General features: G+C 39.8%; 1 protein-coding gene across 1 annotated transcript; it reads right to left on the bottom strand.

Annotated features, from left to right (window-relative positions):
- Window positions 1–1,972: 1,972 nt before the first annotated feature.
- Window positions 1,973–17,986, bottom strand: mapkapk2a (MAPK activated protein kinase 2a). Its single transcript, XM_077574045.1, has 10 exons — window positions 17,179–17,986; window positions 7,571–7,710; window positions 5,665–5,729; window positions 5,467–5,546; window positions 5,234–5,360; window positions 5,078–5,153; window positions 4,874–4,998; window positions 3,702–3,787; window positions 3,528–3,608; window positions 1,973–3,449 (listed from the first exon to the last, which is right to left on the bottom strand). The coding sequence occupies exons 1-10, from the start codon at window positions 17,416–17,418 to the stop codon at window positions 3,300–3,302; spliced, it is 1,170 nt and encodes a 389-aa protein (XP_077430171.1). The 5' UTR covers window positions 17,419–17,986; the 3' UTR covers window positions 1,973–3,299.
- Window positions 17,987–23,427: the final 5,441 nt, after the last annotated feature.

Genomic DNA, 23,427 nt, shown 5'->3' on the forward strand with positions numbered 1-23,427 from the left:
CCCTTTTTTTTTAAACAACGCTCGTCTGCATTGTTTAATGTTTAATGACGTCAGACGCGGGATTCGTGAATTGGGACAATATAATAGCACAAGAGCTGGATCAGTTCCCCATTTTCACAAATTGGACAACTGGGGGTATTCCAGTAAGTGTGAATATCTCAGGGGTCACCAAACTTTTTGAAATAGAGAGCTACTTTTCAGGTACTGAACAATGTAAAGGTCTGCCCGTTTGATTTGTCTGAAATAACAAATTAGGTAGGACTCCTTCTTCAGCTTGATGGTATTTCCCACCGCTGGTGTCCACCAACGGGTTCAGGGATTGCTGAAAAGAAAGATAACAACCACCTTAAGTCCATAGCTCTGGTCAACCATGCCTCAAACAATAGAGGAATGGAACATGGTCCAGTCGGGGTCAATGTATCTCATCCCTCCTGGATGTGGTAGAAGTTCTGCCGGGGATGGGAAGTAAGTGATACTTCTTCTGACAGATGTTCCCAATTTGGGTCTACTGGCATCTTCTCCCGCCATCGGATTCAACACACCGCTAGGTGGCAATCAGTTGACCACTCCCACAAGTCAGATGATATCATCATTGTCTTGATAGTGACATTAATCCATGTGAAGACACTGACCATATTGTCTCACAATATTTAACAAGATGGAAAAAATACAGTAAATATTCATATGCAACATTGTATTTCTATAAATGTCTGTGTTTGTTATCACTTCTACATTCACAATGTCCCGTCACTCGTGAAGTATTTTGAGAACTTTCTCTGCAACTTGAGGGCTTCCTGGTTCCCGTGGGTACCAAATTGGTGACATAGCTGCTACTCGGACCATGATCAGTCAAATTTAGGAGTGGGCAAAATCACATCAGTTCTTTAATCCGGCCCGCTAAGCAATTACATTATCAAGAGTCACATTAAATTAGTCACTTTGCCTAAAATGGGTCAATTTTCATTTTGTAGTTGTTGAATATTAAGACAATTTAAAAAAAAAAGTTTATTTTTCTTCTTTTAATCACTCGATTCCTCAATAAAATGACAAATAATGTACATACTGTATTACATGAGTTTAAAATTGTATTAAATTTAGTGCTGTCAAAGTTAAAGCGTTAACTGATTTATTAATCACAAAAAATGATCACATTAATCATGAATTAATGCAGATTAATCACACTATTCATTTTGACCATAGAATATAATTTAGCATGACAGTGGATGGCTATGTTAAAGGTAGCACAGGTTGTGTTTGAGCAATAAACATAATTACATGTATTTAAGTCAAGCATTTAATAAATGTTTGCGTATCACATTTAGAATATTTGTTCATGTTAAAATATTGGGGTCATTTTTTTCTCATTTTAAATTATGCAAGTAATTAACTGATTAGAAAAAAAGGAGGAAGAGGGCGTGCAGTGGTTCAAAAAAAAGTTGGAAGACGTCCTCATAACATTAAATGTCAAAAGAATTAACACATAACCTGGAGCTGTGGAATTTTGTTTTGATAAAAAAAGCCTTTTTGGTTAAGCGATTAATTGTAATTAATCAAAATAGTAAGATATAATTAATCTGATTAAAAAATGTAATCGTTTTACAGCTCTAATTAAATTATACCTAAATGAATTAAATATTTAAACATGAATTGTACCTAAATAAGAAATATTTAAACGTGAAAAATACAAATATATGTACAATAATACTTTACCTAATTAAATTAGTACATTTATTGTAAATAACATTGGTAAATTACTACAGTATTTGCTCTTTTTTTCCCACCTCATCTACAACCTGTTATGAATTCACGATTGATTGTTGTGGTGCAACTTCACACACACCAAGCAATAGTTTTGATGAAACAATTGGACATTTTTTATATTTGAAAATTCTAGTGTATATTTTCAATATGGAAAAGTAAAAATGTACCATTGTCAAATTTTACATTCTTTCATTAACTTTAGATGCAAGACTGGTTTGTGTGTTTTTTTTTAATTGAAAGCAAGCAGACAAAAGTATGGCAGTTGCAGCTGACTGAACAGAAAAAAAGACTGCGACTAAAATGTGCATTAGACAAAAAGGAAAAAAATAATTCAACAAACATTTTTTTACAGTGCGATATTTGTTGGTGCCAAAGAATGTTGGTATACTTACAAAGAGAAACAAAAATAAATGAATGCAATAGTTCCCCCCCTGATCCCAAGTGGACTGGGAGATCCTGAATGGAGCGAACACTGAAGAGGAACCATCAATTACACCCTGTGATTGTGACAATAGCTTGCTGGTGGTGTGTCACATGGCTCTCCAATGAAGAGATACTCTTTAGTACTTTCCGGCAGGAAGTTTGGAGGTGCAGTTGTTATCAAAAGACATTAGAACAGAACAGTAGCTAGTAATCGCTTGTGTCCCACAGCTTTTCTCACAATAAAGCTTCCATATGAGGGTTCTCCTGCCGACATGAACACACACACACTTCCCATCTTTCAAATACATTGAGCAAACAAAACCCAACACCTTCACCAAAAGGTCCAGACAGTGCTTTAAGCTGACACATCATCTGCATAGCATTAACCTGAATTCTGGCAACCAAACATGACGTTGCTAAATGCCACAAACAAAAAGTCAATAAGGCATGTGATAAAATGTCTGTAAAAATCTGTGAAAAAATACAATTGAATCTTTTTCTTTTAAGCTACGTGCAGGTGGCGCTACCTTCTCTGCCCGGAGACTGGACCTGTAACAAGGATGTCTTAAGGCAGGTATGAGGAGAGGGTTGGGGGAGGCTACAAGTCAGAATGGCACAGAACGGCCCAGGTGAGAACATTCACTAAGATAAAACAGAGAAAATCAGCAAATATTCCCTGCTAGTCAGGACAGTCCTTACAATCCACTTGTCAGTGAAAAAATACATTTGCTTATTGTGTATATGTAAAGGAAAGCCTGCCTTTTTTGTTTGTTTTTGGATTAAGCCATTTCATTTTAACATTCACTAGTTTGGGCGAAACACTGCTTACAGTGAGGGCTGTGTTGAACACAAAGTTGATGTTTGAGAGAGGCGAGGACTAACAGAGTGCTTCTCCTGACTTTTTGAACTCATAATCTCTTCCCTCATCTAAAACCGCAGATCAACAACCGCTCTGAAAAGGTGGCATTAAAATGCTTAATAGAACAAACAAAAACAGCACTCTTCAAAACATTAGACTTGACCGTGAAAAATTAAACACTGAGAAAAATCCATGCAGTGGCGACTCACACGTCGACAACTTATTGCTTTCTTTTTACAATCTGTGTGTGCATCGTTCAGTGAGCAGCAGACTGAGTGTCCGCCATGGCGTTACTGGCTTTCTTCCTCCTCTTCGTTAGCAGCGGATTGGTCGAGTCTTCAATGGTCTTTATCTTTATTTGCTCATAGTCGACCCTCATGGTTGCCAAGGCACTGGTCATTTCCTCCTGAAAGATGAGCACAGCGAGCACATTGGTACACTTCAGCAGCAGCGCAGACCAAAATGCAGCAAACGAGTAGCAAACCTTAACATCCTCCCATGCGTCCTTCTCTTCCTTTAAAACCCGGCTTGTGTGCAGCGGCGTTTGCGGGACCTCCATCGATTGCTACACAGAGACAATAAACAATCTGACTTCAGTGGAAAACATCTTCCAAAAGAATCAAATAGATGGATAGCAAGTAAGTGAGTTTGTGTTTACATTAATCCAGGGGTGATTCATGAACTCTGTGATGGTCATCCTTTGGGAGGGCTCCGTCTTTAGGAGGGTCTTGATCAGCTGTTTGGCTGCAATTGAAATGGTTCAAGTCAGTAAACAGTTGATTTCATAGATGCCTGTATTAAGGGGATGTGAATTAACACGATCATACTGCGATTGAACTTTTAGACGGTCAACATTAACCATTCAAGCCGTTTATACAACTAGAGCATTTTCAATTTTAAACCTTAACAGCACTTCTAAGTTATGATATTACTGTGGAACCTACAAAGTCAACGACCCCACAAAAGATTTCTGCCACTTCAGCTCAGTGAGGTTCTAAAGGATTGCCTCGAGCGTGTTTTTTTTTTTTAATATATATTTCTCAACTTTCTGGTGTATCAGTAAAGTAGCAATTATGGTGAAGAAGAATGGTCAAGGCTTCTCCTCAATTAGCACCACAAATAACTGAAGCTTATGTCAGCAGACGTTGGGGAAAAAAAGCAGGCTACTGGGGCTGGGCGTCAAGTCATAATTAATATATAATAATTAATCGTAATTTAGGGCCTAACCCTAAGATCATAATCTTTTTCATACCCGCACAAATCAATAATGCAACATTGCGTGATATAAAACAGAAGATATTATTGTACAGTTCTAATTGGCAAGATTTCACATTAGGATGATTTTGTCACTTTGTGACCTATAAATGTTCAGAAAATGAATGAAAGCGATCTCTTTGAAACAATACCAGATCATCTGAAAATCGGCTCAATTTCCAATCATGTGATCAGGACGGGACATCTCTAATCAAAAATACACATCATTTCCCATTGGACTTTTTCTAATGTGTAAAAGTCTAAATGGCAAATGGAAATGAGTCAGCGTCAGAGAATATATTGTGAATGAGATGCAGGTAATATTTTTTTCTTTCCCTGAACAGCTACCTAGTGGAATTCGGAAACTCCACACCTTCCTTGTTTGATTTGCGATTAAATAATAAGATGTCATACGTGCCGGAACATTGCTAGAGTCATATGTCATTTTAATCTGTCCGTCATCAGAGATTTGTCTTGAACTTAATATCCTGTAGACATGTCTAACTTTCACTTACATCTTTTGTGTTGGCAGTCAAAGTCAAAAATGAGCATGCATAGTTATGTCGTTATCATCACCTTCTTCTGATACATCAGACCACTCAGGATTGGGAAACTCGTACTGTCCCATCCTAATCCTCTTCTTCATTCCGGGAGAAATGGCTAGACCGTGGTTTGAATAAAAAGGGGGGTACCCACACAACCTAGAGAAGTACGACAAGTTACATGTTGCACCAACCAAATATTCCCAAATGACGCAACATCAAGAAAGACTTGACTTACAGAATATACATAATAACACCTAAAGACCACATGTCACAAGATTTGTCGTATTTTTCTGGGCCCAGAACCTCCGGAGCTGTACAAAGTGAAAGGAAAACATCACAAGTTAAAACCATGGGGGAAAACACACTATTAAAAACAGAGAAGAACTCTTACCAACATAATAAGGTGTGTAGCAGGGAGTAGCAAGAGAGTTGTGTGAGGTGGTTTCCTTGGCAAAGCCAAAGTCTGTGAGTTTGAGCAAAGCGCTGGGCCTCTTGGTGGAGTACAGTAAATTCTCGGGCTGCAGGACGTTTCACATCAATTACTTTAAGTGAGTGAAGATACTTTTGGCCTCTCAGTCGGACCATTACGAACAGAGAGGGTGATGGGAAATAAGTCATACTAACCTTAACATCTCTGTGTGCAATGTTGACAGCATGAAGATATTGTATAGCCTCTCCTATGCTCTTCATTATATCAGATGCCTCTGGCGTAAAGAAGAAACAGGTTTAATACGTATATAAAGCGTGACCAGAAAATTAGATGAATGATCACCTATTATATTGTAGCAGTAATTGAGGAAATGCAGTCAGTGTGTTTTATACCTCTCTCTGTGAAGGCCTGATCTCCTCTGTCCTGGATTCGACTGAAGAGTTCGCCCCCATCCATGCTGCGACAACAGATACATGCATTTGCAATGTTGACACAATGATCATTTCATCAGCAACGAAATAAATAGTGTCATTAAACAAAATTATGGAACGCAGCTGTCATTTCACGCACAGGCCATCCTAGGGTATCTGTGAACATCGGTTAGCAGTAAAACTGATATGAATGATGCATGGGAATATGCTAATCAGTTTGAGTTTCATGATTCATTTCATGTTCTTTATGACTGTGAGTTTCAGGTGCAATCACGATGTCACGATTTGGGGTTTGTGCATGTGATCAAAGACGCATGACTGCACAAATTATTTCTTCAAGCATGCATGTAAAACGCGTGGGCAGTCTTTGAGTGAGGGAGGGGGTCTAACCACAACACACTTCAAATTTCTCGAAAACTATCGTTCACTTTTTGCTTACTGAGAAATGCAAGTTCAGCAGAGCACTTGGTCATCCCAACAAGATCACCAGATGACAACCCTGTAGCTTCTTGCATTTTTTTCTTCGCCCCTTTGAGACGTTTTCGATGGTTAGTCATGTCTGTGTTCTTATGGGGTGATGAATTATCGTCAGAGATGAGAATGGCGCCACGGAATGCACATATCTGACACCATCGCAGGCTAGCACTAACCAATGTGTTTGTTCCCACACAATCATTTTACATTCTCATATACAAAATAGAGACTGCAGATGAAAAGGAAGGGAGCATAATTATAAGAAACACACAAATTAAAATAATCTGTTTTAGCAGTTAGCAGTGATATTATAGCAGCCAAATTACACAAATTAGACATCCAATAAACCTTAAGTTGTGTTATTTACTTTTTAATTTTTTTTTAATGTACATGAAGATAAAGATGAGCAAACAAGATAAAGATTCAGGTGTCTGTCATCTGATGTCTTTCCATCACTGTATCATGTGATCTGTTAACCTTGATCAACATAAGAGAAAAATATACAATTTCAAGACCAAACACAAACTTTCACTTTTATTAAAAAATAATAATAATAAATATATATACATATATACTGAATTTTAAGGTTTTCATTATGCAATTCAAACCAGTTTGTGATCCACTCCATGAAGGGAGATGCTTATTGGCAGTTTGAATGTGTGCAAAGATGCAATGCAGCAAAAGGTGTGGATGCAGCAAAGATACAGCAACAGCAAAAAGAGCTGAGATGCACATGAGATTGACAGGGACATTTTGTACTTCACAAAAAGAATACAGTGTTACATGTGCTGGGATGAATAGACAGAGGGCACAATGGTAGCTGAGTTTTGCTAATTCAATTAATGCAAAGGTTTGAAATCAGTGAATAATCTTTTTTTATTCATCGTGGTTTCAATACCAATCAACATAATCGTGATTATTTTATTTATTTATTATAATCCCTCAACTCAGCCCTAGTCAATTGGTGTAAATCAGGGTAAGGGAACCCTGGTCCTCGAGCGCCACTGTCCTGTTTTCCTACATCTCCCTCCACCGACACACCTGATTCGATGAACAGGATCATCATTATCAGGCTTTTACAGAGTTTGCTGATGAGCTGATCATTTGAGTCGACATTTGTGTCTCTCGAGGACCGGGGTTCCCCAGCCCTGGTAGTGTTAATGCTTGTGCCCTATAATTGACTGGCGACCAGTACAAGGTGTGCCCCGCCTCTGGCCCAAAGTCAGCTGGTACAGTTCCCTAGCTCCCCTGCGACCCCAAGTGCAATAGTAATGTATGGACAAACGGATGTACAAACCACAAATTTAGAAACCAGTAGGAAACCACAAAATAGGCAGAGCACACAAAGAAAGTGGTTTTCTGTGTGTGTGTGTGACTGAATTTATATACTCACCACTCCATGACAATTAGCAGGCACTTCCTGCTTTGATAAAGGTTCTCATAGACATCAATAATCCGTACAATGTTGGAACAAGGCGATGCCCTCCAGTGGAGCTCCACTTCTCTACGTGCTTTTGAGCAATCCTGCAGCATCTAGACAGAAGGACAGTAATAACAGATTAATAGAAAAGTGCAGGCATGTGTTAAATTTCATCAGTCACAAGGCAGTATGGAGTAGCACGCAAGACACAATGACATGAAGCCAATGCTACCATCTTCTGGCTAAATAGGCCATGCATGGCTGAGCTGGTAATGTGTAGAAATGGCGCCCTCTTGCTGTGAGTTTAAATTAGTGCACACACTAATCATTTTGCAGTGGACTCACCACCTGAGTTCAGTTATTGCAGAGGTGGGCATCGAGGGCCGCAGTCCTGCAGGTTTTGCATGTTGCCCTTCTTCAACACAGCTGATATATGATCAGCTCATCAGCAAGCTCTGCATAAGCCTGATAATGATCCTGTTGATTGGAATCAGCTTGTGTTGGAAGTGAGAAACCTCCAAAACCTGCAGGACTCCGGCCCTCGAGGACCGAGATTGCCCACCTCTGAGTTATTGGTATGTTTTTACAACTGGAAAAAAAATGTTTTGAACTTCTGTTGGAAAAAATACATCAAGGAAATCAGTGGAACACACTAATGGTGCTTTATATCTTTAACTAAAATGTACTTAACCCATATGTGGAGGATTTATTTAATTTTTTTTTAAAAAAAGTCACTGAATATATTCCATGGAACGAATCAACACAATTGCCATTCTGGTCTCAATACATTTGTAAGGCTATTTGATCCAAGGAAGAATTAAGTAAACATTTAGCACTGGTTCACTTTTGAGACTAGTCACGAATATACTTATTTGAGGTTTTCTGAAAAAAATGTACACACATATTTTCAATGTGTATATGACATTCATAAACGACTAATTCTTTAACAATAAATACAACAAATACAGACAGTAGAAGGGTGTTGCAGTAATTCCAAGAAAGGGGTGTCGAAATACAGTATATGCCTCCTCCCAAAGCATTCAGACTATTGATAATTTATTATTGTGGTCAGGGCAATCTCCTTGATCCAGGCTTTCCCCCAGCGTTTTTATTAGCTCAGAGGCCCCACCAGGTTTTCCTGTTTTTTGTTTTTTTAAGTAGTGAGGTCTCAAAAAATTCACTTTGGGATTTTTTGGGGTTACTTTTTAGTTTTTAGGGTACTAAGGTAAATCCTTTGTATTACATTAACCAATTTATTTACACAGTTAATCTTTACTGGAAATGTTCCGATCATCCAACTTATAAATTTAAATGACGGCTCATCTTAATCGGTCCAGGATCAATCATCAACAATCATTTGCATTAGTAACATTAAATCTGTGATTTTCTGTGTTTTGCCCAGGCATGAAACTTCAATTTTCAAGTGCCAAAGAGGAAGTAGCCAGAGCTGTAAGAGGAGACAAGGCCATGAACTAAAATAGTAAAAGCTCAATCTAAATATAACAAACACCCAACACCCACCTACTTCTTCATTAACAAAACATATTGACCATTTGCACCGACGTCACCTATGACGGACGGCGGAAGGAAGTGATTGTTGAATGGAAGTGGACGTGACCCGGAGCGTCTTAGTGACTTAGCGACTGCTACTTTACAAAATAAAAGTTATTATTGCCTATAGAGCCATGGAATCTATTACTTCAACCGAAGGTCGCCTGTCAGTCGAAGTTACACATTTAGTCGGGACTCATAGAGCGTCATATTTACTTACGTTGGAGATCGCTAGTTTGAAAACAGCCTTTACTTTCTGTTGCCTGCTGTTTTTACCAAGTTAATCAAATCGCAGACTTTACCGAAATTCACAGTGCACGACCTATTTCATTATGTAGTCTTCTCCTTTCACCGGGGCTGATTCAAAAGCTTGTCGCTGGCTGAGTCTCTGGAACGCGATGCTACGCTCACACCGGGGGACAATATACCTCGTAATGCAAAGGCAAAACTTGTTTATCATGCTAACTGACTTGTTTTTAAATAGTCCGTTCTATATTGAAACACTGTGATGATGTTATGTTACTATGTTTACTAGCATGGAACAAATGACTATCGTAGTGGCAAGCTATGCAGTCATTTCATGGATATGACTCCAGACTGAAAAACTCCAAAGACGAAAACCCCCATTATTAAACCGTCAAATGCACTTCATAGTTTTGAAGAAGGTGTATTTTAAAACTAAGCTGTGTGTTCGTGCAGTTGGAGTGGACGCTAACTATCTGGCTCATTAATGTGATTTGAAACACGTAATTCGACACCTCTGTTACAATCTTTGTTAGAGTAGTAAAATGTATGAACATTTATCTACTAATTAGAACATTTATCTCCTAACCTCGCAAAAAATGATTGCTTCAAATCCGTGAATACTTTGTGGGCTGCCAGTCTTTTCTGTTGATTGTTGCTATCAATCAACGTCTTTTGTCTTAATTCGTAGGTATGCGATAAAAAGAAACATTTGTTTTTCTCCTTTGTCTGTCTGTACAACCGACCGCAAAGCAAGATATGACCAATTTATAAGATAATCGATTAGATAAAGGATTTTACGCTGCATGAGATTCAATGGTTACAATATAGTATAGGCAAGTGGCTCTTTTGCCGTCCAGTGTCCCCGAGGGGGCGTTCCCATGAGGGCTGTGACGTCACGTGCAAAAGGTCAATACAGACACCTCCATTACAAACACCCCCCCTGCCCCCAAACACTTTTTTTTTTCTTCCAATAATTGTGTGGCCCGCCCATCTGTTGTGTGCCCTCAGACTAATTCCAGAAGCCTGGGGAGAAGGACGGGGCAGATGGGTACACAATGCACTTCCTAAAGCAAACACAAAGGCTCCAGAGCCACTAGCAGGACACTGGGAGGTGGGGTGAGGGAAAGATGCGGGAGTGTCCACCTGCCACTTAAGCCAAAGTCATGATGGATCAGGAGAAATCACGCTGAAGGGGTGGTGATAAGGCAGTGAAATTGAGTGAAGGGGAGAGATTACAGAGGGACCTGTTAAAATCCGTCATAAAAGCCTCTTAAGGGTTAACAATCTACAAGAGGATGTGTTTCTGAATCTGTACATGTTTGCATGGTACAGAGGAAAACATGTTTATGTGTCAATAGGACAATCTGATTACTGATGTCTTTTAAACTGCAGACAATGTCTGTACTGACTTGGAGACTCATATTGTAATGACTGTAAAGGCTTGTGTGAACATGCCCTTTAACTGGAAATAAGTACCTGTATGTTGTTTATAAATTAGATTTTGATTCTACTAATACAAATGAATAATTTTTTTCTGAAATGTTTTCCTAAGGCAAAGGACATAAGCGTAAATAATATGAAAGTAAAACAGAAGACAGACTGGTAGATTTCCCTTTCCCTGATGTAAAAGCATGATATTGACATTAAACTTGATTTGCGCTTGATGGCATCTAGCAATGGGTTAATATGTTAAATGTACATGCAATACATTCATAAAAAATGAGTTGCTGACCTTGAGGAGGAAGCGAGAGTGAAATTGGAACAACAAATGGGGAAGGCATTATTAGCATTTTTTTATTTTTTATTTTGATTTCACTCTTTAAAAAAGGGAAATATAAGGGGACCGAAAGAAGTAAAACTTGTCCCTGATAAACAAAACAAAAATAATCAACACAAAATGAATGACAGCGAGCGGTCAAGACACGTTCAATGTAACAATTCCATAAAATAATTCAACAGCATGTCCTTGTGCTTAATATATTTTCTCCAGATGGCTCCAACAAGTATCAATAAGTGTACTGTTGTGTTGATGGCCTTATTTTATTAGATTTTTTAGAGCCTAACTTATCATGCTAAATACTTGCTGTGGTGACCTCTGACTGACAGGGACTAAGCCGTAGGTCAAACAACAAATGGACAGTGGACAGTCAATTGCCATATTTGTAGGACTACAGATAGAAGTCCCTCACAGGACTCAAGAATAATTAAAAAAAATCCTTATATTGCTAGGTATGACACCATAAATACCACAACCCTAACCCTCAAAGGAAAGGTTGAGGGTCAATGCCACTGCCCAAAATGAAACATATGCTATGAATTTTAAAAGTGTGCACATACATGCGCACGTATGCACACCGCCACCTACATGTACACTACACACAACTTGACAATATCAGGGAAGCATTTATTTAACACTGTTTTTTTATATTGCAGTGGTCAACTGCTGTTTTTGGTCCCTCTCGTGTGGCTGACATGAATCAGATGGAGGCTGTGGAATTGTACTTGATCCCATAAAGTGCAGGCCTAATTGCCTAATTTTGAGTCCACTGACTGCATAAGCAGCTGATACACTAAGGTGAGTATTTTCTGGAATAGATATTAGCAAATTTGAATATTTACAAATGGAAAGTCATGGAAAATGCTTTTTTTATGTGTAAATTGTGCATATTATTTGTACATCTCATAAAGACGTGAAATTCGAGAATCCTGCTCACCATTATTGGCACCCATGAAGGAAAAGTACATAATGTGGAATATCTTCTGAAAAAAATTAATCAAGTAAATCATGTTTTTTTTTTTTACAGAGAACTTGTGTTTTATGCTAAAGACCAAATGATTAAAAAACAATAAACAATGGGCGGAAAAAACAGAAATCTTAAAATGTGCTCCGTCACTGGTATTGGCACCCTTTCCTGCAAATCAGTACGGAAACACATTGTGACTCACTTTTGGTAAATCCCAAATGATAATTCATGGTTTTAAATTGTCTGTGCCTAATTGACACAAATTTACCAATGAATGATGACTTTGATAACCAATGAATGATGACTTTGATGTTTTTAAAAGTAATCTGTTATCCCTTTTTCTTTTCTCAAAATCGTGAAAACAAACGAGTTGTCTGAGGACATCAGAAGTGCAATTCTTCACAAACACAAGACCTCCAAAGGGTATAGAGCCATCTCCAAAGATTTTGGTAGCCCTGTTTCAGCAGTGCGTAATGTTATTAAGAAGTTTGATGAGCATGGATCTGTCAAGAACCTCCATGGACGTGGTGGTGGGGGGGGGGGGATTGATGACAGAAGTCTTCAACGGTTGGTGCAAATGGTGGAAAAAAACACCACTTTAAACATCCAAAGAACTGAAAGCCAACCTGGAACAGTTTGGGATCTTGGTTTCAATAAGTACCATACGCCACGCACTGAACAAAAAACAGGGCTTCATGGGCAAAGACCATTCCTGAGACAGACATTAAAAAAAAAAGAATGGCTAACCTTTGCCAAGGAGTACCTGGACAAACCACAATTATTTTGGGAAACTGTTCTGTGGACAGACTAAACAAAAATAGAGCTTTTCCGCAATGCACGCCAACAGTTTGTTTGCAGACAACGCAATGAAGCTACCAAGGAAAATAACACCCTCCCTACAGTTAAGCATGATAGAGGATCCATAATTCTGTGGGGCTGCTTTGCTACATCTGGTACTGGAGGCCTTGATCGAATCACAGGAATTATGAAACCAGAGAATTATCAAGACATTCTAGGGGGACATGTACCCCTGCAAACATTCAAGAGCTTGAACAAATTGCAAAGGAAGAGTGGGGGGAAATACCAGCAGAGAAGTGCAAGAAGCTTCGAGATGGCTACAAGAAACGTTTGGAAGCTGTCATCACTGCCAAAGGGTGTGCAACCAAATATCAAAGAGGGGTGCCATTTGGCTGTGCAAATATGCTGTGTTTTCTATTTTTTTTCTTTAGAATTACATTTGGCAAGTTGAAAACATTTTCCTTTGTTGAATTAATTTGGACATCCAATTGAAATGTCCTGATGATATAAATTGGTACATTTCCATTGATTTCTGAAGATATTGTTGAGATCGTGCAAAAAATGAAGGGGTGCCAATAACAGTGAGCAGGACTGTATGTTTGTGGATCTGAAAAAGCCGAGAAATTCATGAATATATTTGTGTGAATAATATGTTGACAAAAATGTCTCCCCATATACAACTACAAGCTTTTCTTTGACATCCACTCTATATATTGGGAAGTGGAGATTGAGGATATTTTTTAAGCAGCTACTTGAATCCCTCCTACCTGCGTTCAATGTTGCCACTGAGACTAAACACCTCATTTTTTCAACCACAGGTAGGCATTACATACATGTATGTATTTGGGAAAAAATCGTGATGTGTAAAGCTAGAGCAGTGGAAGAGAAAGTGAAGTGCACCAACAAAGAACCTCTTCCTTCCGTGTGGCCTCCCTCCTATTCCTTCCTTTCTCTTACATCTCATGACTGGAAAATGACCGAGCACTTTCTCAGTGACTGTATAGTAACTTTTACTGTAAATCTGTAGAACTGTATACCCTAAAGTTTGAACCCAGATGAGACTGTCTGATTTTTTTGCTGTCATTGGGAAGTCTGTATACCTCTGAAGGCAGTTTACAAATATCATTACTTCCCAGATGCCATGCATATGACGACGTGACCTTAATGACCAACAAAAAATTTTCTCTCTTTGAATATGTAATGCCGTAAACAGTGGCAAAAGTGGAAACTGTGCCGCTGAAAAGAATCTGAATTGGAATCAAATTGAAGAATCGGAATTGTCCAAATTTAAACGATATTCAAGCCTACCTGGGAGACTATGTATTATCAGAGGAGCCATAGATCCTCAGGCATATCAACTAATATTTGGCTAGAATCTCCTGCCACGATCCAGGAAATTGAAACGGGACTCTGGGACACAAAATGATTATGCAACAAGAGAATGAGCCAAAAGCATTCCAGTCAAACTACTAAGGAATGATTTCAGAAAACGAGGATTTGCACTCTGGCCTCAGTCAAACTACTAAGGAATGATTTCAGAAAACGAGGATTTGTACTCTGGCCTCAGTCAAAGTCCAGATCCTAATTCAATTGAAATGTTGTGGTGACACCTGAAAAACATGTGTACATAGCAGATGTCCCTCCAACCTTTCTCAACTGACAGTTTTTAAAGGAGGAGTGGGCAAAATTCCCCATAAGCAGATGCAAGAGACTGGTTAGTGGATACAGAAGACGATTGGTTGAAGCAATGACTGCACAAGGAGGAGCCACAAGCTACTGATAAAATGGCTTGTACTTTTTGTGAATAAACCACTTATGTTAAACTAATTAATGAAAACACGTGTGTGCACGTTCACTACTTGTGTGCATTACACATTGGGATTTAATAAAATAGTTAAAATAGTTTCACGTGACAAAGTCTACTCTGAAGGGTTCACAAACTTTCAAGAAGCACTGTGTACAACTTACACAGCATTACTGAAAACTAGGGGAGGGAAAAATAATAATAATTGAGTATTCATTTGGAGCCATTTTTTTTTTTAATTGTCCAAATCATCCAATTTCAGCATACCCACAGTAATTGTTTAATGATTTCTGTAGTCTTTCATGAAAGAAGATTGATTATTTTCTGTGTTTAACCAAAATAAGACAATTGAAAACATCTATTTTTACTTTGGAAAACAATGACCGAACCGGTAACATAGTACAACATCAATCCCCCCTTTTTTTAAAGTCACTATACAATTACAAAGTACGAAATAACCAACAATCACTGGTTAATAAACAGTAATCAGGGGGATTTTTTTTTTTGTAATGCAGTTTAATGCAAAATTACAATTAATCCGATGAGTCAATTAATTGATTGAATAATCGATAGATTAATCGATTCTAAAAAATATTCGATAGTGACAGCACTAATGTAGATGTCAGCGAGCCTGAATCGATTAATTTCAATTAATTTATATTTAAACAAAAATGCTAGAAGACCAACAACAAGTGGAATGCAGAAGTGCGGCTGTTGCCGGACAGTCATGGGCTGCACACTGCAGCTCAATCCCAATTTTTTCACAAATATCTGATTTTTTCATGCAGTGTGAACGGTACAATTCTGATTTATTTTACACCCGACCTGGGCCTCTTTCGTATGTGGATATAAATCGGAAATGTGAACGGCGGGAGAGAGTGCTTGGAAGGGAGACTACTGACACATCTGTGAATATATACAAAGCTGTTTTGAGTAACAATGTTAAATTTCTATTTGTCTTTAATTTAATTACACTTGAAACATGAAGCATAAAGTTGACATGTGTGGCGATAGTAGAAATTCAGCCCTGCAGACAGTCCATCACGAACGGCGATGACGCAAAGTCATCCTCGGTAGACTTCTCCATAAAATTAGGAGGTCGAGGTGTGTGTGCTCTGGCGACATGAAATGAAAAAATAAGTTAGACGGATTTCTGTTGCTGTTTGTAAACAGCACGTTCAAAACTGACGCACGAGGAAGCCGAGGATAGCAGCCAACCAGGAGCGAGCGTGAAAACATTCCACCAACCAGGAGCGCGGGCGTTCGCACAGATGAATTTGAATAATATATGCAGACAAGACATATGAATCGAACTCCTAACACGTCCGCCAAACAAATTCACCAATCTGTAGAGTATGTTGGCACAGTTAAATTTGCATTTGAAAATGATAAAACTCGCTTGCCTCAGTGGCTTGGTTGGCGGTGAAACGTTGCGAATCGGGACATTATTTACTTCCGTGAACACCGCAACGTGACGTCGCTGTTTTGGGTGCACGTCACTCGACCTGCTGCTCTTTGCGCATGCGAGTCGCATCACGGGCGCGTTGCATTCACATTAGATGTCGCGTTTGTTTTTGTAATGTGAACGGTACATAAAAAGATCGGATTTAACAACAAATCTGAATTGGGCATCACGCCCTGCAGTGTGAACGTAGCCATACGGTGTGAGTGTATACAATAACCAATAAAGCCACATGTCTGTCAGGCCAGAGCAGCAGCATGTCAATTGGAGCATGTCTATGGAGAGCAGTGACCCAGTTACTTTAAAGTTATACACTTCTATTTGAACAACCACACAGGATGTTTTCACGCTATGATTCACTTAGTTACCGATGACTTTGCGCAATTGATTATTTTTGTACCACACACACACAAAAAAAACTGCCTAAAACAATACCTTGACTGGACTGCCTGTGTATGTGACAGTATTTATCAATCATTGACCAACAATAGGTTCCTTAAAAAGGAGTGCCACAAACTGGATTGCATATTTTAGGGAACTACACCACTTCAGAAACATTTCATAAGCAAAACACCTAACGTTCATGTCATAGTAGTGGCTGGTTAATGTGGAAAACTGCCTTGGCCACGATTGGGACTATAAACAAATGAGTAACTTAAGTCACATAAAACTAAATTATACTGGTAAACAAATATTTGTCTCACCTTTAAAATAATGAAGAGGGAATAAAGGAAAAAATATATATTAAACATGGTTTTTAACTACAGATGCCTGATATTCTGAATGGCAAAAGACTTGAAGCACAGTGCATTTCTTTCCTAAGTGCAATTTGTGTTGGACCTGTGTGGTTGCTGTAAACATTCTTTTTTCCTATGGCAAGTTATGACAGCTCAAGCAGGAATGGACCCAAATAACCGCCAGTGAATTCTCTTCATGTGAGACAATGGGCTGTACACACATCCGATGTAAAGCCTACCTTTAGTGCATACTTGTCCCCTGTCTTCCGCTGGAAAATTTCCAGCACCTTGCCATTGATTCCAAGCCCCAACACCTGGCTGGTCACCTTGTAATCGTCTGTAATGGCGTTCTTCTTTATCTGTAAGGTGGGTCTGCTTAGGAAGGGGAGAAACTGGCCCGCGGGGTTCGGCTGTCCGGGGGGATTCTGTTGCCCGGTTGGATTGGGGAAGAGCGGCTGGTTCTGTGCGTTGGATAGCATTTCTGTTCGTGTGACGCTAAGCAACAACCTCTCGTGTCAAGACTCCTCCGTCCGGCCTGTTGAAAAGTCCGTTTTCAAGCCAGGGGCTTCTTCCTGGATTAGCTTCCTTTTGATAAACTATTCGCGGTGTCGCAACCAGGCCCGAGGAAGCAAACCGTGGCCAGCTTTCGTCGGACGCTAACAAAGTCACTCGGTTAGCCGATAGAATGCTAAACTAGCTAGCCGTTAGCATGTCCATTCGCCCCTACTCTTGACCTTTGACTTTTCGGCTAACAAGTCAGCTCTCGGTTAGCTTATCCATCTCTAGTACTGGCCGCCACACACCGGTTCCTCAAAGAGAACTCAATGAACTTTTCCCTTTGCCTAAAACATCCCCAAAAACGTTTGAGAGGCGCGTCGCGAAGTGGCTTTCGTCGAATGAACAAAATAAGAAGACTTCAAGAAAAGAAAGGCGAGCGAAACGGTGAGGAAAGTTAGGTTGGCAGTAAGCAGCACGGCAAACACTTCACTTTTCCGAGGGCCAAGTCAGTCAGACACCCAGCCAGAGCACTGAGAGCAGGTTTTGCCACTGACGTCATAGTCTCGTTTTCGGCGCTTAAAGGAGACGCAGAGCCGTTAAATGGCGCTCAGAAATGGCAAGCAGGCGGTATTTTACATTATTTCAGTATAAAGTGTTTTAATTATTGTGTGTGTTTTTTTTAAAGGCGCTGTTGGTAAAATGGAATTAACGCTTTTACTATTGTCCTTTGGTACAATGGAGGCTCAAAGTACCGACGGCAGTTTCAGTCTAGAGCCACTTGTATTGTTTTGATAGTAAAAGCTGGAAAGATAAAAATAGAGCTGATAATCTTTATAACCAGATACACAGTCCCACGGGCACCCCAAGGTTGCAAATATGTTGAGGTGACGGCAGTGTACTGGCCCCTTTTTTCAAATGCGATCATGGACACGACGGATTTTTTTTCAACCCTATTTTTGGTATTAACTAAACCGTTCTATGGTTTCTAGGTAAAGGTACTAGTACAAGCTTTGTTCTCACAAAAAAAATAAAAATAAAATCCACGCACATGTAGAACGACTAAGGCCCACTCTAGTAAAGTGAGTTGCTAGTAACAGTATATTTACCAGTGCCACTGTTGACCTATTCGTATGCAAAGAAATAACCATAAAAGTAAACTCAGTGGTGAGCACCTCTAGTTCTAAGCTTGGTGGTTCGAATCCGGCCTCCAGCCTTCACGTGTGTCCTGTCAGTTAGGAAAGAGCTTGTCCGGCACCCTATAATGAGGATAAGGATATGGTGAACTACTGATACTAGTAAGTACTATACCACTAATACTAGTACTAGTAACACTTAAGGGCCCAACTGTAGTAGGCATGAGTCACATGCTTGGATCCCCCTGGACTGAAATAGCAGCACCAAAATGCTCACATGTACTTGCCCTACTTGTATACCCAAGGTGGCCAACTACTTTGCAAAAATGCCGTACAATTGTGGGGAAAAAACAGTAGTAAGACAAAGTGGTACTACTAGTGTGCCCTAGTTTTGCGAGTGCACTGAATGTTCCTCGTCTAGAGGACAAAGCGCATTTAAGTAAATGGACCTTAAGATGGATATCAGGGACAATAAAAAACATGTATTGTCACACTGTAGTGGCTAGAACACAAAATGTGTACCCAATGAAATGTCTGTTGTCTAGTCCCAACAAAAAAAGCAACAAAGTATAGTTGAAAATCTGGAAGCACTGTGACTATACAAATGGGTTCAGTGCAGGACATGAGCTGATTAAATCAACTTGTTATTCCCATTCATTTACTGATTGACCCAGCAGTTGTCACAACTGCAGTTCTACTGGTAACCACTAGATGTCACACCTGTCATGAGATGGAATTTAACATAAAGGCGTGACGCTTGGGTGACATTTAAAGCGTTGTAATAAACGTCTATGATACGTTCAGTATTGTACTTTTTTGGTGCACATTTGAAAGTTAGTTACATTTAGCTCATTATTAATATAGATTAAATCATATGCAATGTTATTTTCACTTCTCTGGCACATTACTGCATTGCATCATACTACATACTTGCTCATATCCTATCACATTGGAATGAAGGTATTGATACAAATGCGCATTTTGTGCTCTGTACATCTGCACCACAATAAACTATAGCCACATTAATAAACATCCTTTTATTATTGATTAATGACATTATGTGTCAGTACTGAACCAGCACGGTATTACTGTGGTAAGGCAAAAATAAGTTTGCATAAATTCAAACTCATGCAAACGCCATACAGGAAGGCCAGTGCCACAGTTCAAACACAGAACCTCAGAACTGTGAGCCAGATGTACAAACACTGATACTGTTCTTGGAGTGCACTATTTGGCTACCACTGCAAACAGATGTTGACTAACTAGTTTGTGTTTCTGATGACAACAGCATAATGTCAGTTAAGTTGACTTGGAATCCTCCCACTATGCCACAACTCCTCCGGGCAGCATCATTGTATTCAGTGACACAGAAACAGGAGTTCAGGACACCCAGAAAGAGATTCCCCTATCCCGTTAAAGTAGTAAACAAACAAAAAATAATTAATTTAATTAATAAACAGTTGAAATTTAGTAAAAAATAATTTATCGTTATTTTTCATATAACTGATCATTAATAGAGTCACAGGCCCATTCCAATGAGCTGATGCTGTCTATACAAATGTCAACTATGTGAACCGTGACCATGGGTCCAAGAGTTTTGACTAGACATTTGAACCGGTTGTTCAAGTGTATTTTACATTAAATTATATTCTGGAAGTTACTCACTTCCTGTCTAACTGAAGTGTCACCGGTTGTATTGCAGGTCGAACGCCACCATCGTAATAATATGGCTCAGTTTGTTATTCACGGTTATGTAAGACACACGTCTCATGTCCCTTTACCCCTGGCCATGTTTGCCATACACACACACATACCTTTAAAGCACTCTTACACACACACACGCCTATTGTGAGAGCTGTCTGAAATTTGAGTGTGTTAGCTGAGCTTTCACAGCTTTGTGCTGACGAATTAACACCAGTTATGGAGATGTGATGATACTTCGATCGCCCCAGGTATGCTCATGTCAGGACACCTTGTTCATCAATGTAGTCCTCCCCCAGGGCAAATCCAGTATTTAACAAAACCAGACAACTTTGTGATGATTCCCGTGCATAGCTGCTGGACTGTTTGTCCTTTGAAAGACCAGGAATGTGTGGCCTGTGCACAGAGCTGCAGGATTTTGGAATGCTGACATTTTCATTTTCGTTTGCAGACACTCTCTCTCTTTTCGCAATGGAAGAAACTCTGGAAGGGCACTCGAGGCATATCCACAGATCCATCATCTCTATACCTTCCGCTCTTCATTAGCCAGAGCCAATTTGAAGCAGTTATTCCAAGCGATTTCTCAGAATAATCCTCCATCACCGCATGGAGTTGAAACCCAAGCCAGGTCTTGATATAGACCCATGGTCAGCGTTGGCTGTGCTGGAGGATTCTAGCACCTGAACACTTGCGAGCCCCCTGGCCAACATGGGACCTTCTGAACCGGTTCACCCCTCTGATGCACGCAGGCACACATATCCCCTCATGATCCCCTCAGCTATGATCTCTCGCTCCCTCTTTGTCCCGCCGTCGCTCTCTAATTGCTATGTAGAACACCAAAAACCTATATTTACATTTGAGCTCATTTAAGGCCGCCTTCGTCTTCACCCTTCAGCCACTGAAATGTATTTGTATACACAACACGACCTTAGACCAAAGTAGGACAAAATGTCAGTCGTGTGGCTGTTTATGTATTGGTTTATTTGCGTCCTTTTCGGCTCGTAGTTCACCTCCGTTGTTTTCAGCAGTTCTTCGCGACAACGGCTAACTGGACTTTCTCGCCCAGTGTTGCTCAGTTTTACACACCTACTCGAGGTCAGTGCTGAAGAGCACTTGAATGCGATATGTCTTTCACAAGAATTTTGTAGAAACTCATACAAAAAGTTAACCACAACTTTCCAGCAATGGGAGTTGCGGTGCGACATGTGCTGTGGCCGTACTCGCTATTGTCAAGGAGAGGATTCTTGAAGGGGGTTTACACATACACACAAAGCTTCCTCAAGTGCAGTGACACACACCCAAAAAAGTAGCGAGTCCCGCCGCAGAACACTCCACAAACACAGACACGGAAATTCCAAAGTCAAACCACGTTGAGAATGCTATATTTTGTCACAGTTTCAAATAGTCAGTTAGTCTTAGGGCGGTCCATTTCAAATAGGGGGTGGGCCCCCCTTGGGGAGGGAGGGGGAGCACGATAATGCCAGGGTGTAAACATCCATCCATCCATCCATCCATTTTCTTGGCCGCTTTTTCCTCACAAGGGTCGCGGGGGTGCTGGAGCCTATCCCAGCTGGCTTCGGGCAGTAGGCGGGGTACACCCTGAACTGGTTGCCAGCCAATCGCAGGGCACACAGAGACGAACAACCACACTCACATTCACACCTAGGGACAATTTGGAGTGTTCAATTAACCTGCCATGCATGTTTTTGGAATGTGGGAGGAAACCGGAGTACCCGGTGAAAACCCACGCAAGCACGGGGAGAACATGCAAACTCCACCCAGGAAGGCCGAAGCCCGGACTCGATCTCACGTCCTCTGCACTGGGAGGCGGACGTGCTAACCAGTCAGCCACCGTGCTGCGGTGTAAACATTATTTATTTATTTTATTTGTGCCTATTGGAATAAAGTGTAATTGCACTTCCACTACTGTAGATGGCAGTGGCGCTCTCATTGGCAGAAAATGTGCAAAGAGTATTAGCACCTTTGCAGAGGTGTACTTATAACAATTTAATGAACAAATGATTATTTTCGTAGTCGCACTGGGCCATGGGGGGATAGCAATATATATTCTAAAAAGAATAATTGAGAAGCACTGTGTTAGGCCATATTATTTTCAGAATATGCCCCTAATTGAATTGTATTGTATTTTCACAAGAAGGTCACAAAGTTATTTTCAAAACTTTTCAATACATAAAATCAAAATGCAATACTAAAAATTTTTATGGAGTATATGTTTTATTAGTCAAGATTGTTATGATCAGTAGAAACACTGAATAATGACCTTTTACCAGTTTAGGATTGTATTCAGTATCTTTCTTAAAAATCAAAGTGGAAAAATTAGATCACAAGCTGATACCAGTGAGATAAAATGTATTTGAGATATAACGTGACTTAATAGTAGGTATGACCTAAAGGTGCCTATGTACTCCCTGGTGAGTCAATGAATGGCCTCATGCTCAGGCCGAGGTCACTAGAAGCACTTGTCACGTAACCAAACACAGAAAACCAGTGAGTTGTGATGTTTGTAAGATGAGCCTGTGGGCACTGTGACGTCAGTTTCAGTTGACAGCAGTTAGCAGTACAGGGCAAAATGGCAGCCCCCTGAAATGGATAACATCAGGTGGATTTTTCTCCATATTCCCAAAATGCAATATTTTAAGAATCAGTATTGTGTTAGGACTAGTGGTGGCCTATGTAACATATTATTCCCAAAAATGTTTTGACTTGAAGTCCTAAAAAGTTTAAAATCTAAATTATTGACATTTATAGCAACAATGTTAGTGTTTGCTCCCAAAAATTGCTGAGTTGTTTATATTTGTATCTTGAAGTTGGGGTTCAATACAAGGTACAACAGTTGTGGGAACTCGTATTTCTTTGTAGTGAAATGTGGCACAGCCAGCTGTCACAAAAGAAAAACTTAACACATTTAGTTCATTGCCTTTAAATTTTGAGTTCACACATTTTTGAAGTGCATACGTTTGTGTAATACAGCGACTTTGTGTTTTATTTTTGTCTAGGTTTTCCAGTCCCACGTGGAATATGATGAGCGATGGAGTGGCGGTGAAAATAAAGCCACAAGGCCCAGCAATGGCAAGTCTTACTTTGACTATTACTTTTTGCATGAAATCCTAGTGGTGAAGCTGTGCTATTGCCACA

This window comes from Vanacampus margaritifer, chromosome 8, assembly GCF_051991255.1.
Source record: "Vanacampus margaritifer isolate UIUO_Vmar chromosome 8, RoL_Vmar_1.0, whole genome shotgun sequence".
NCBI lineage: Eukaryota > Metazoa > Chordata > Actinopteri > Syngnathiformes > Syngnathidae > Vanacampus > Vanacampus margaritifer.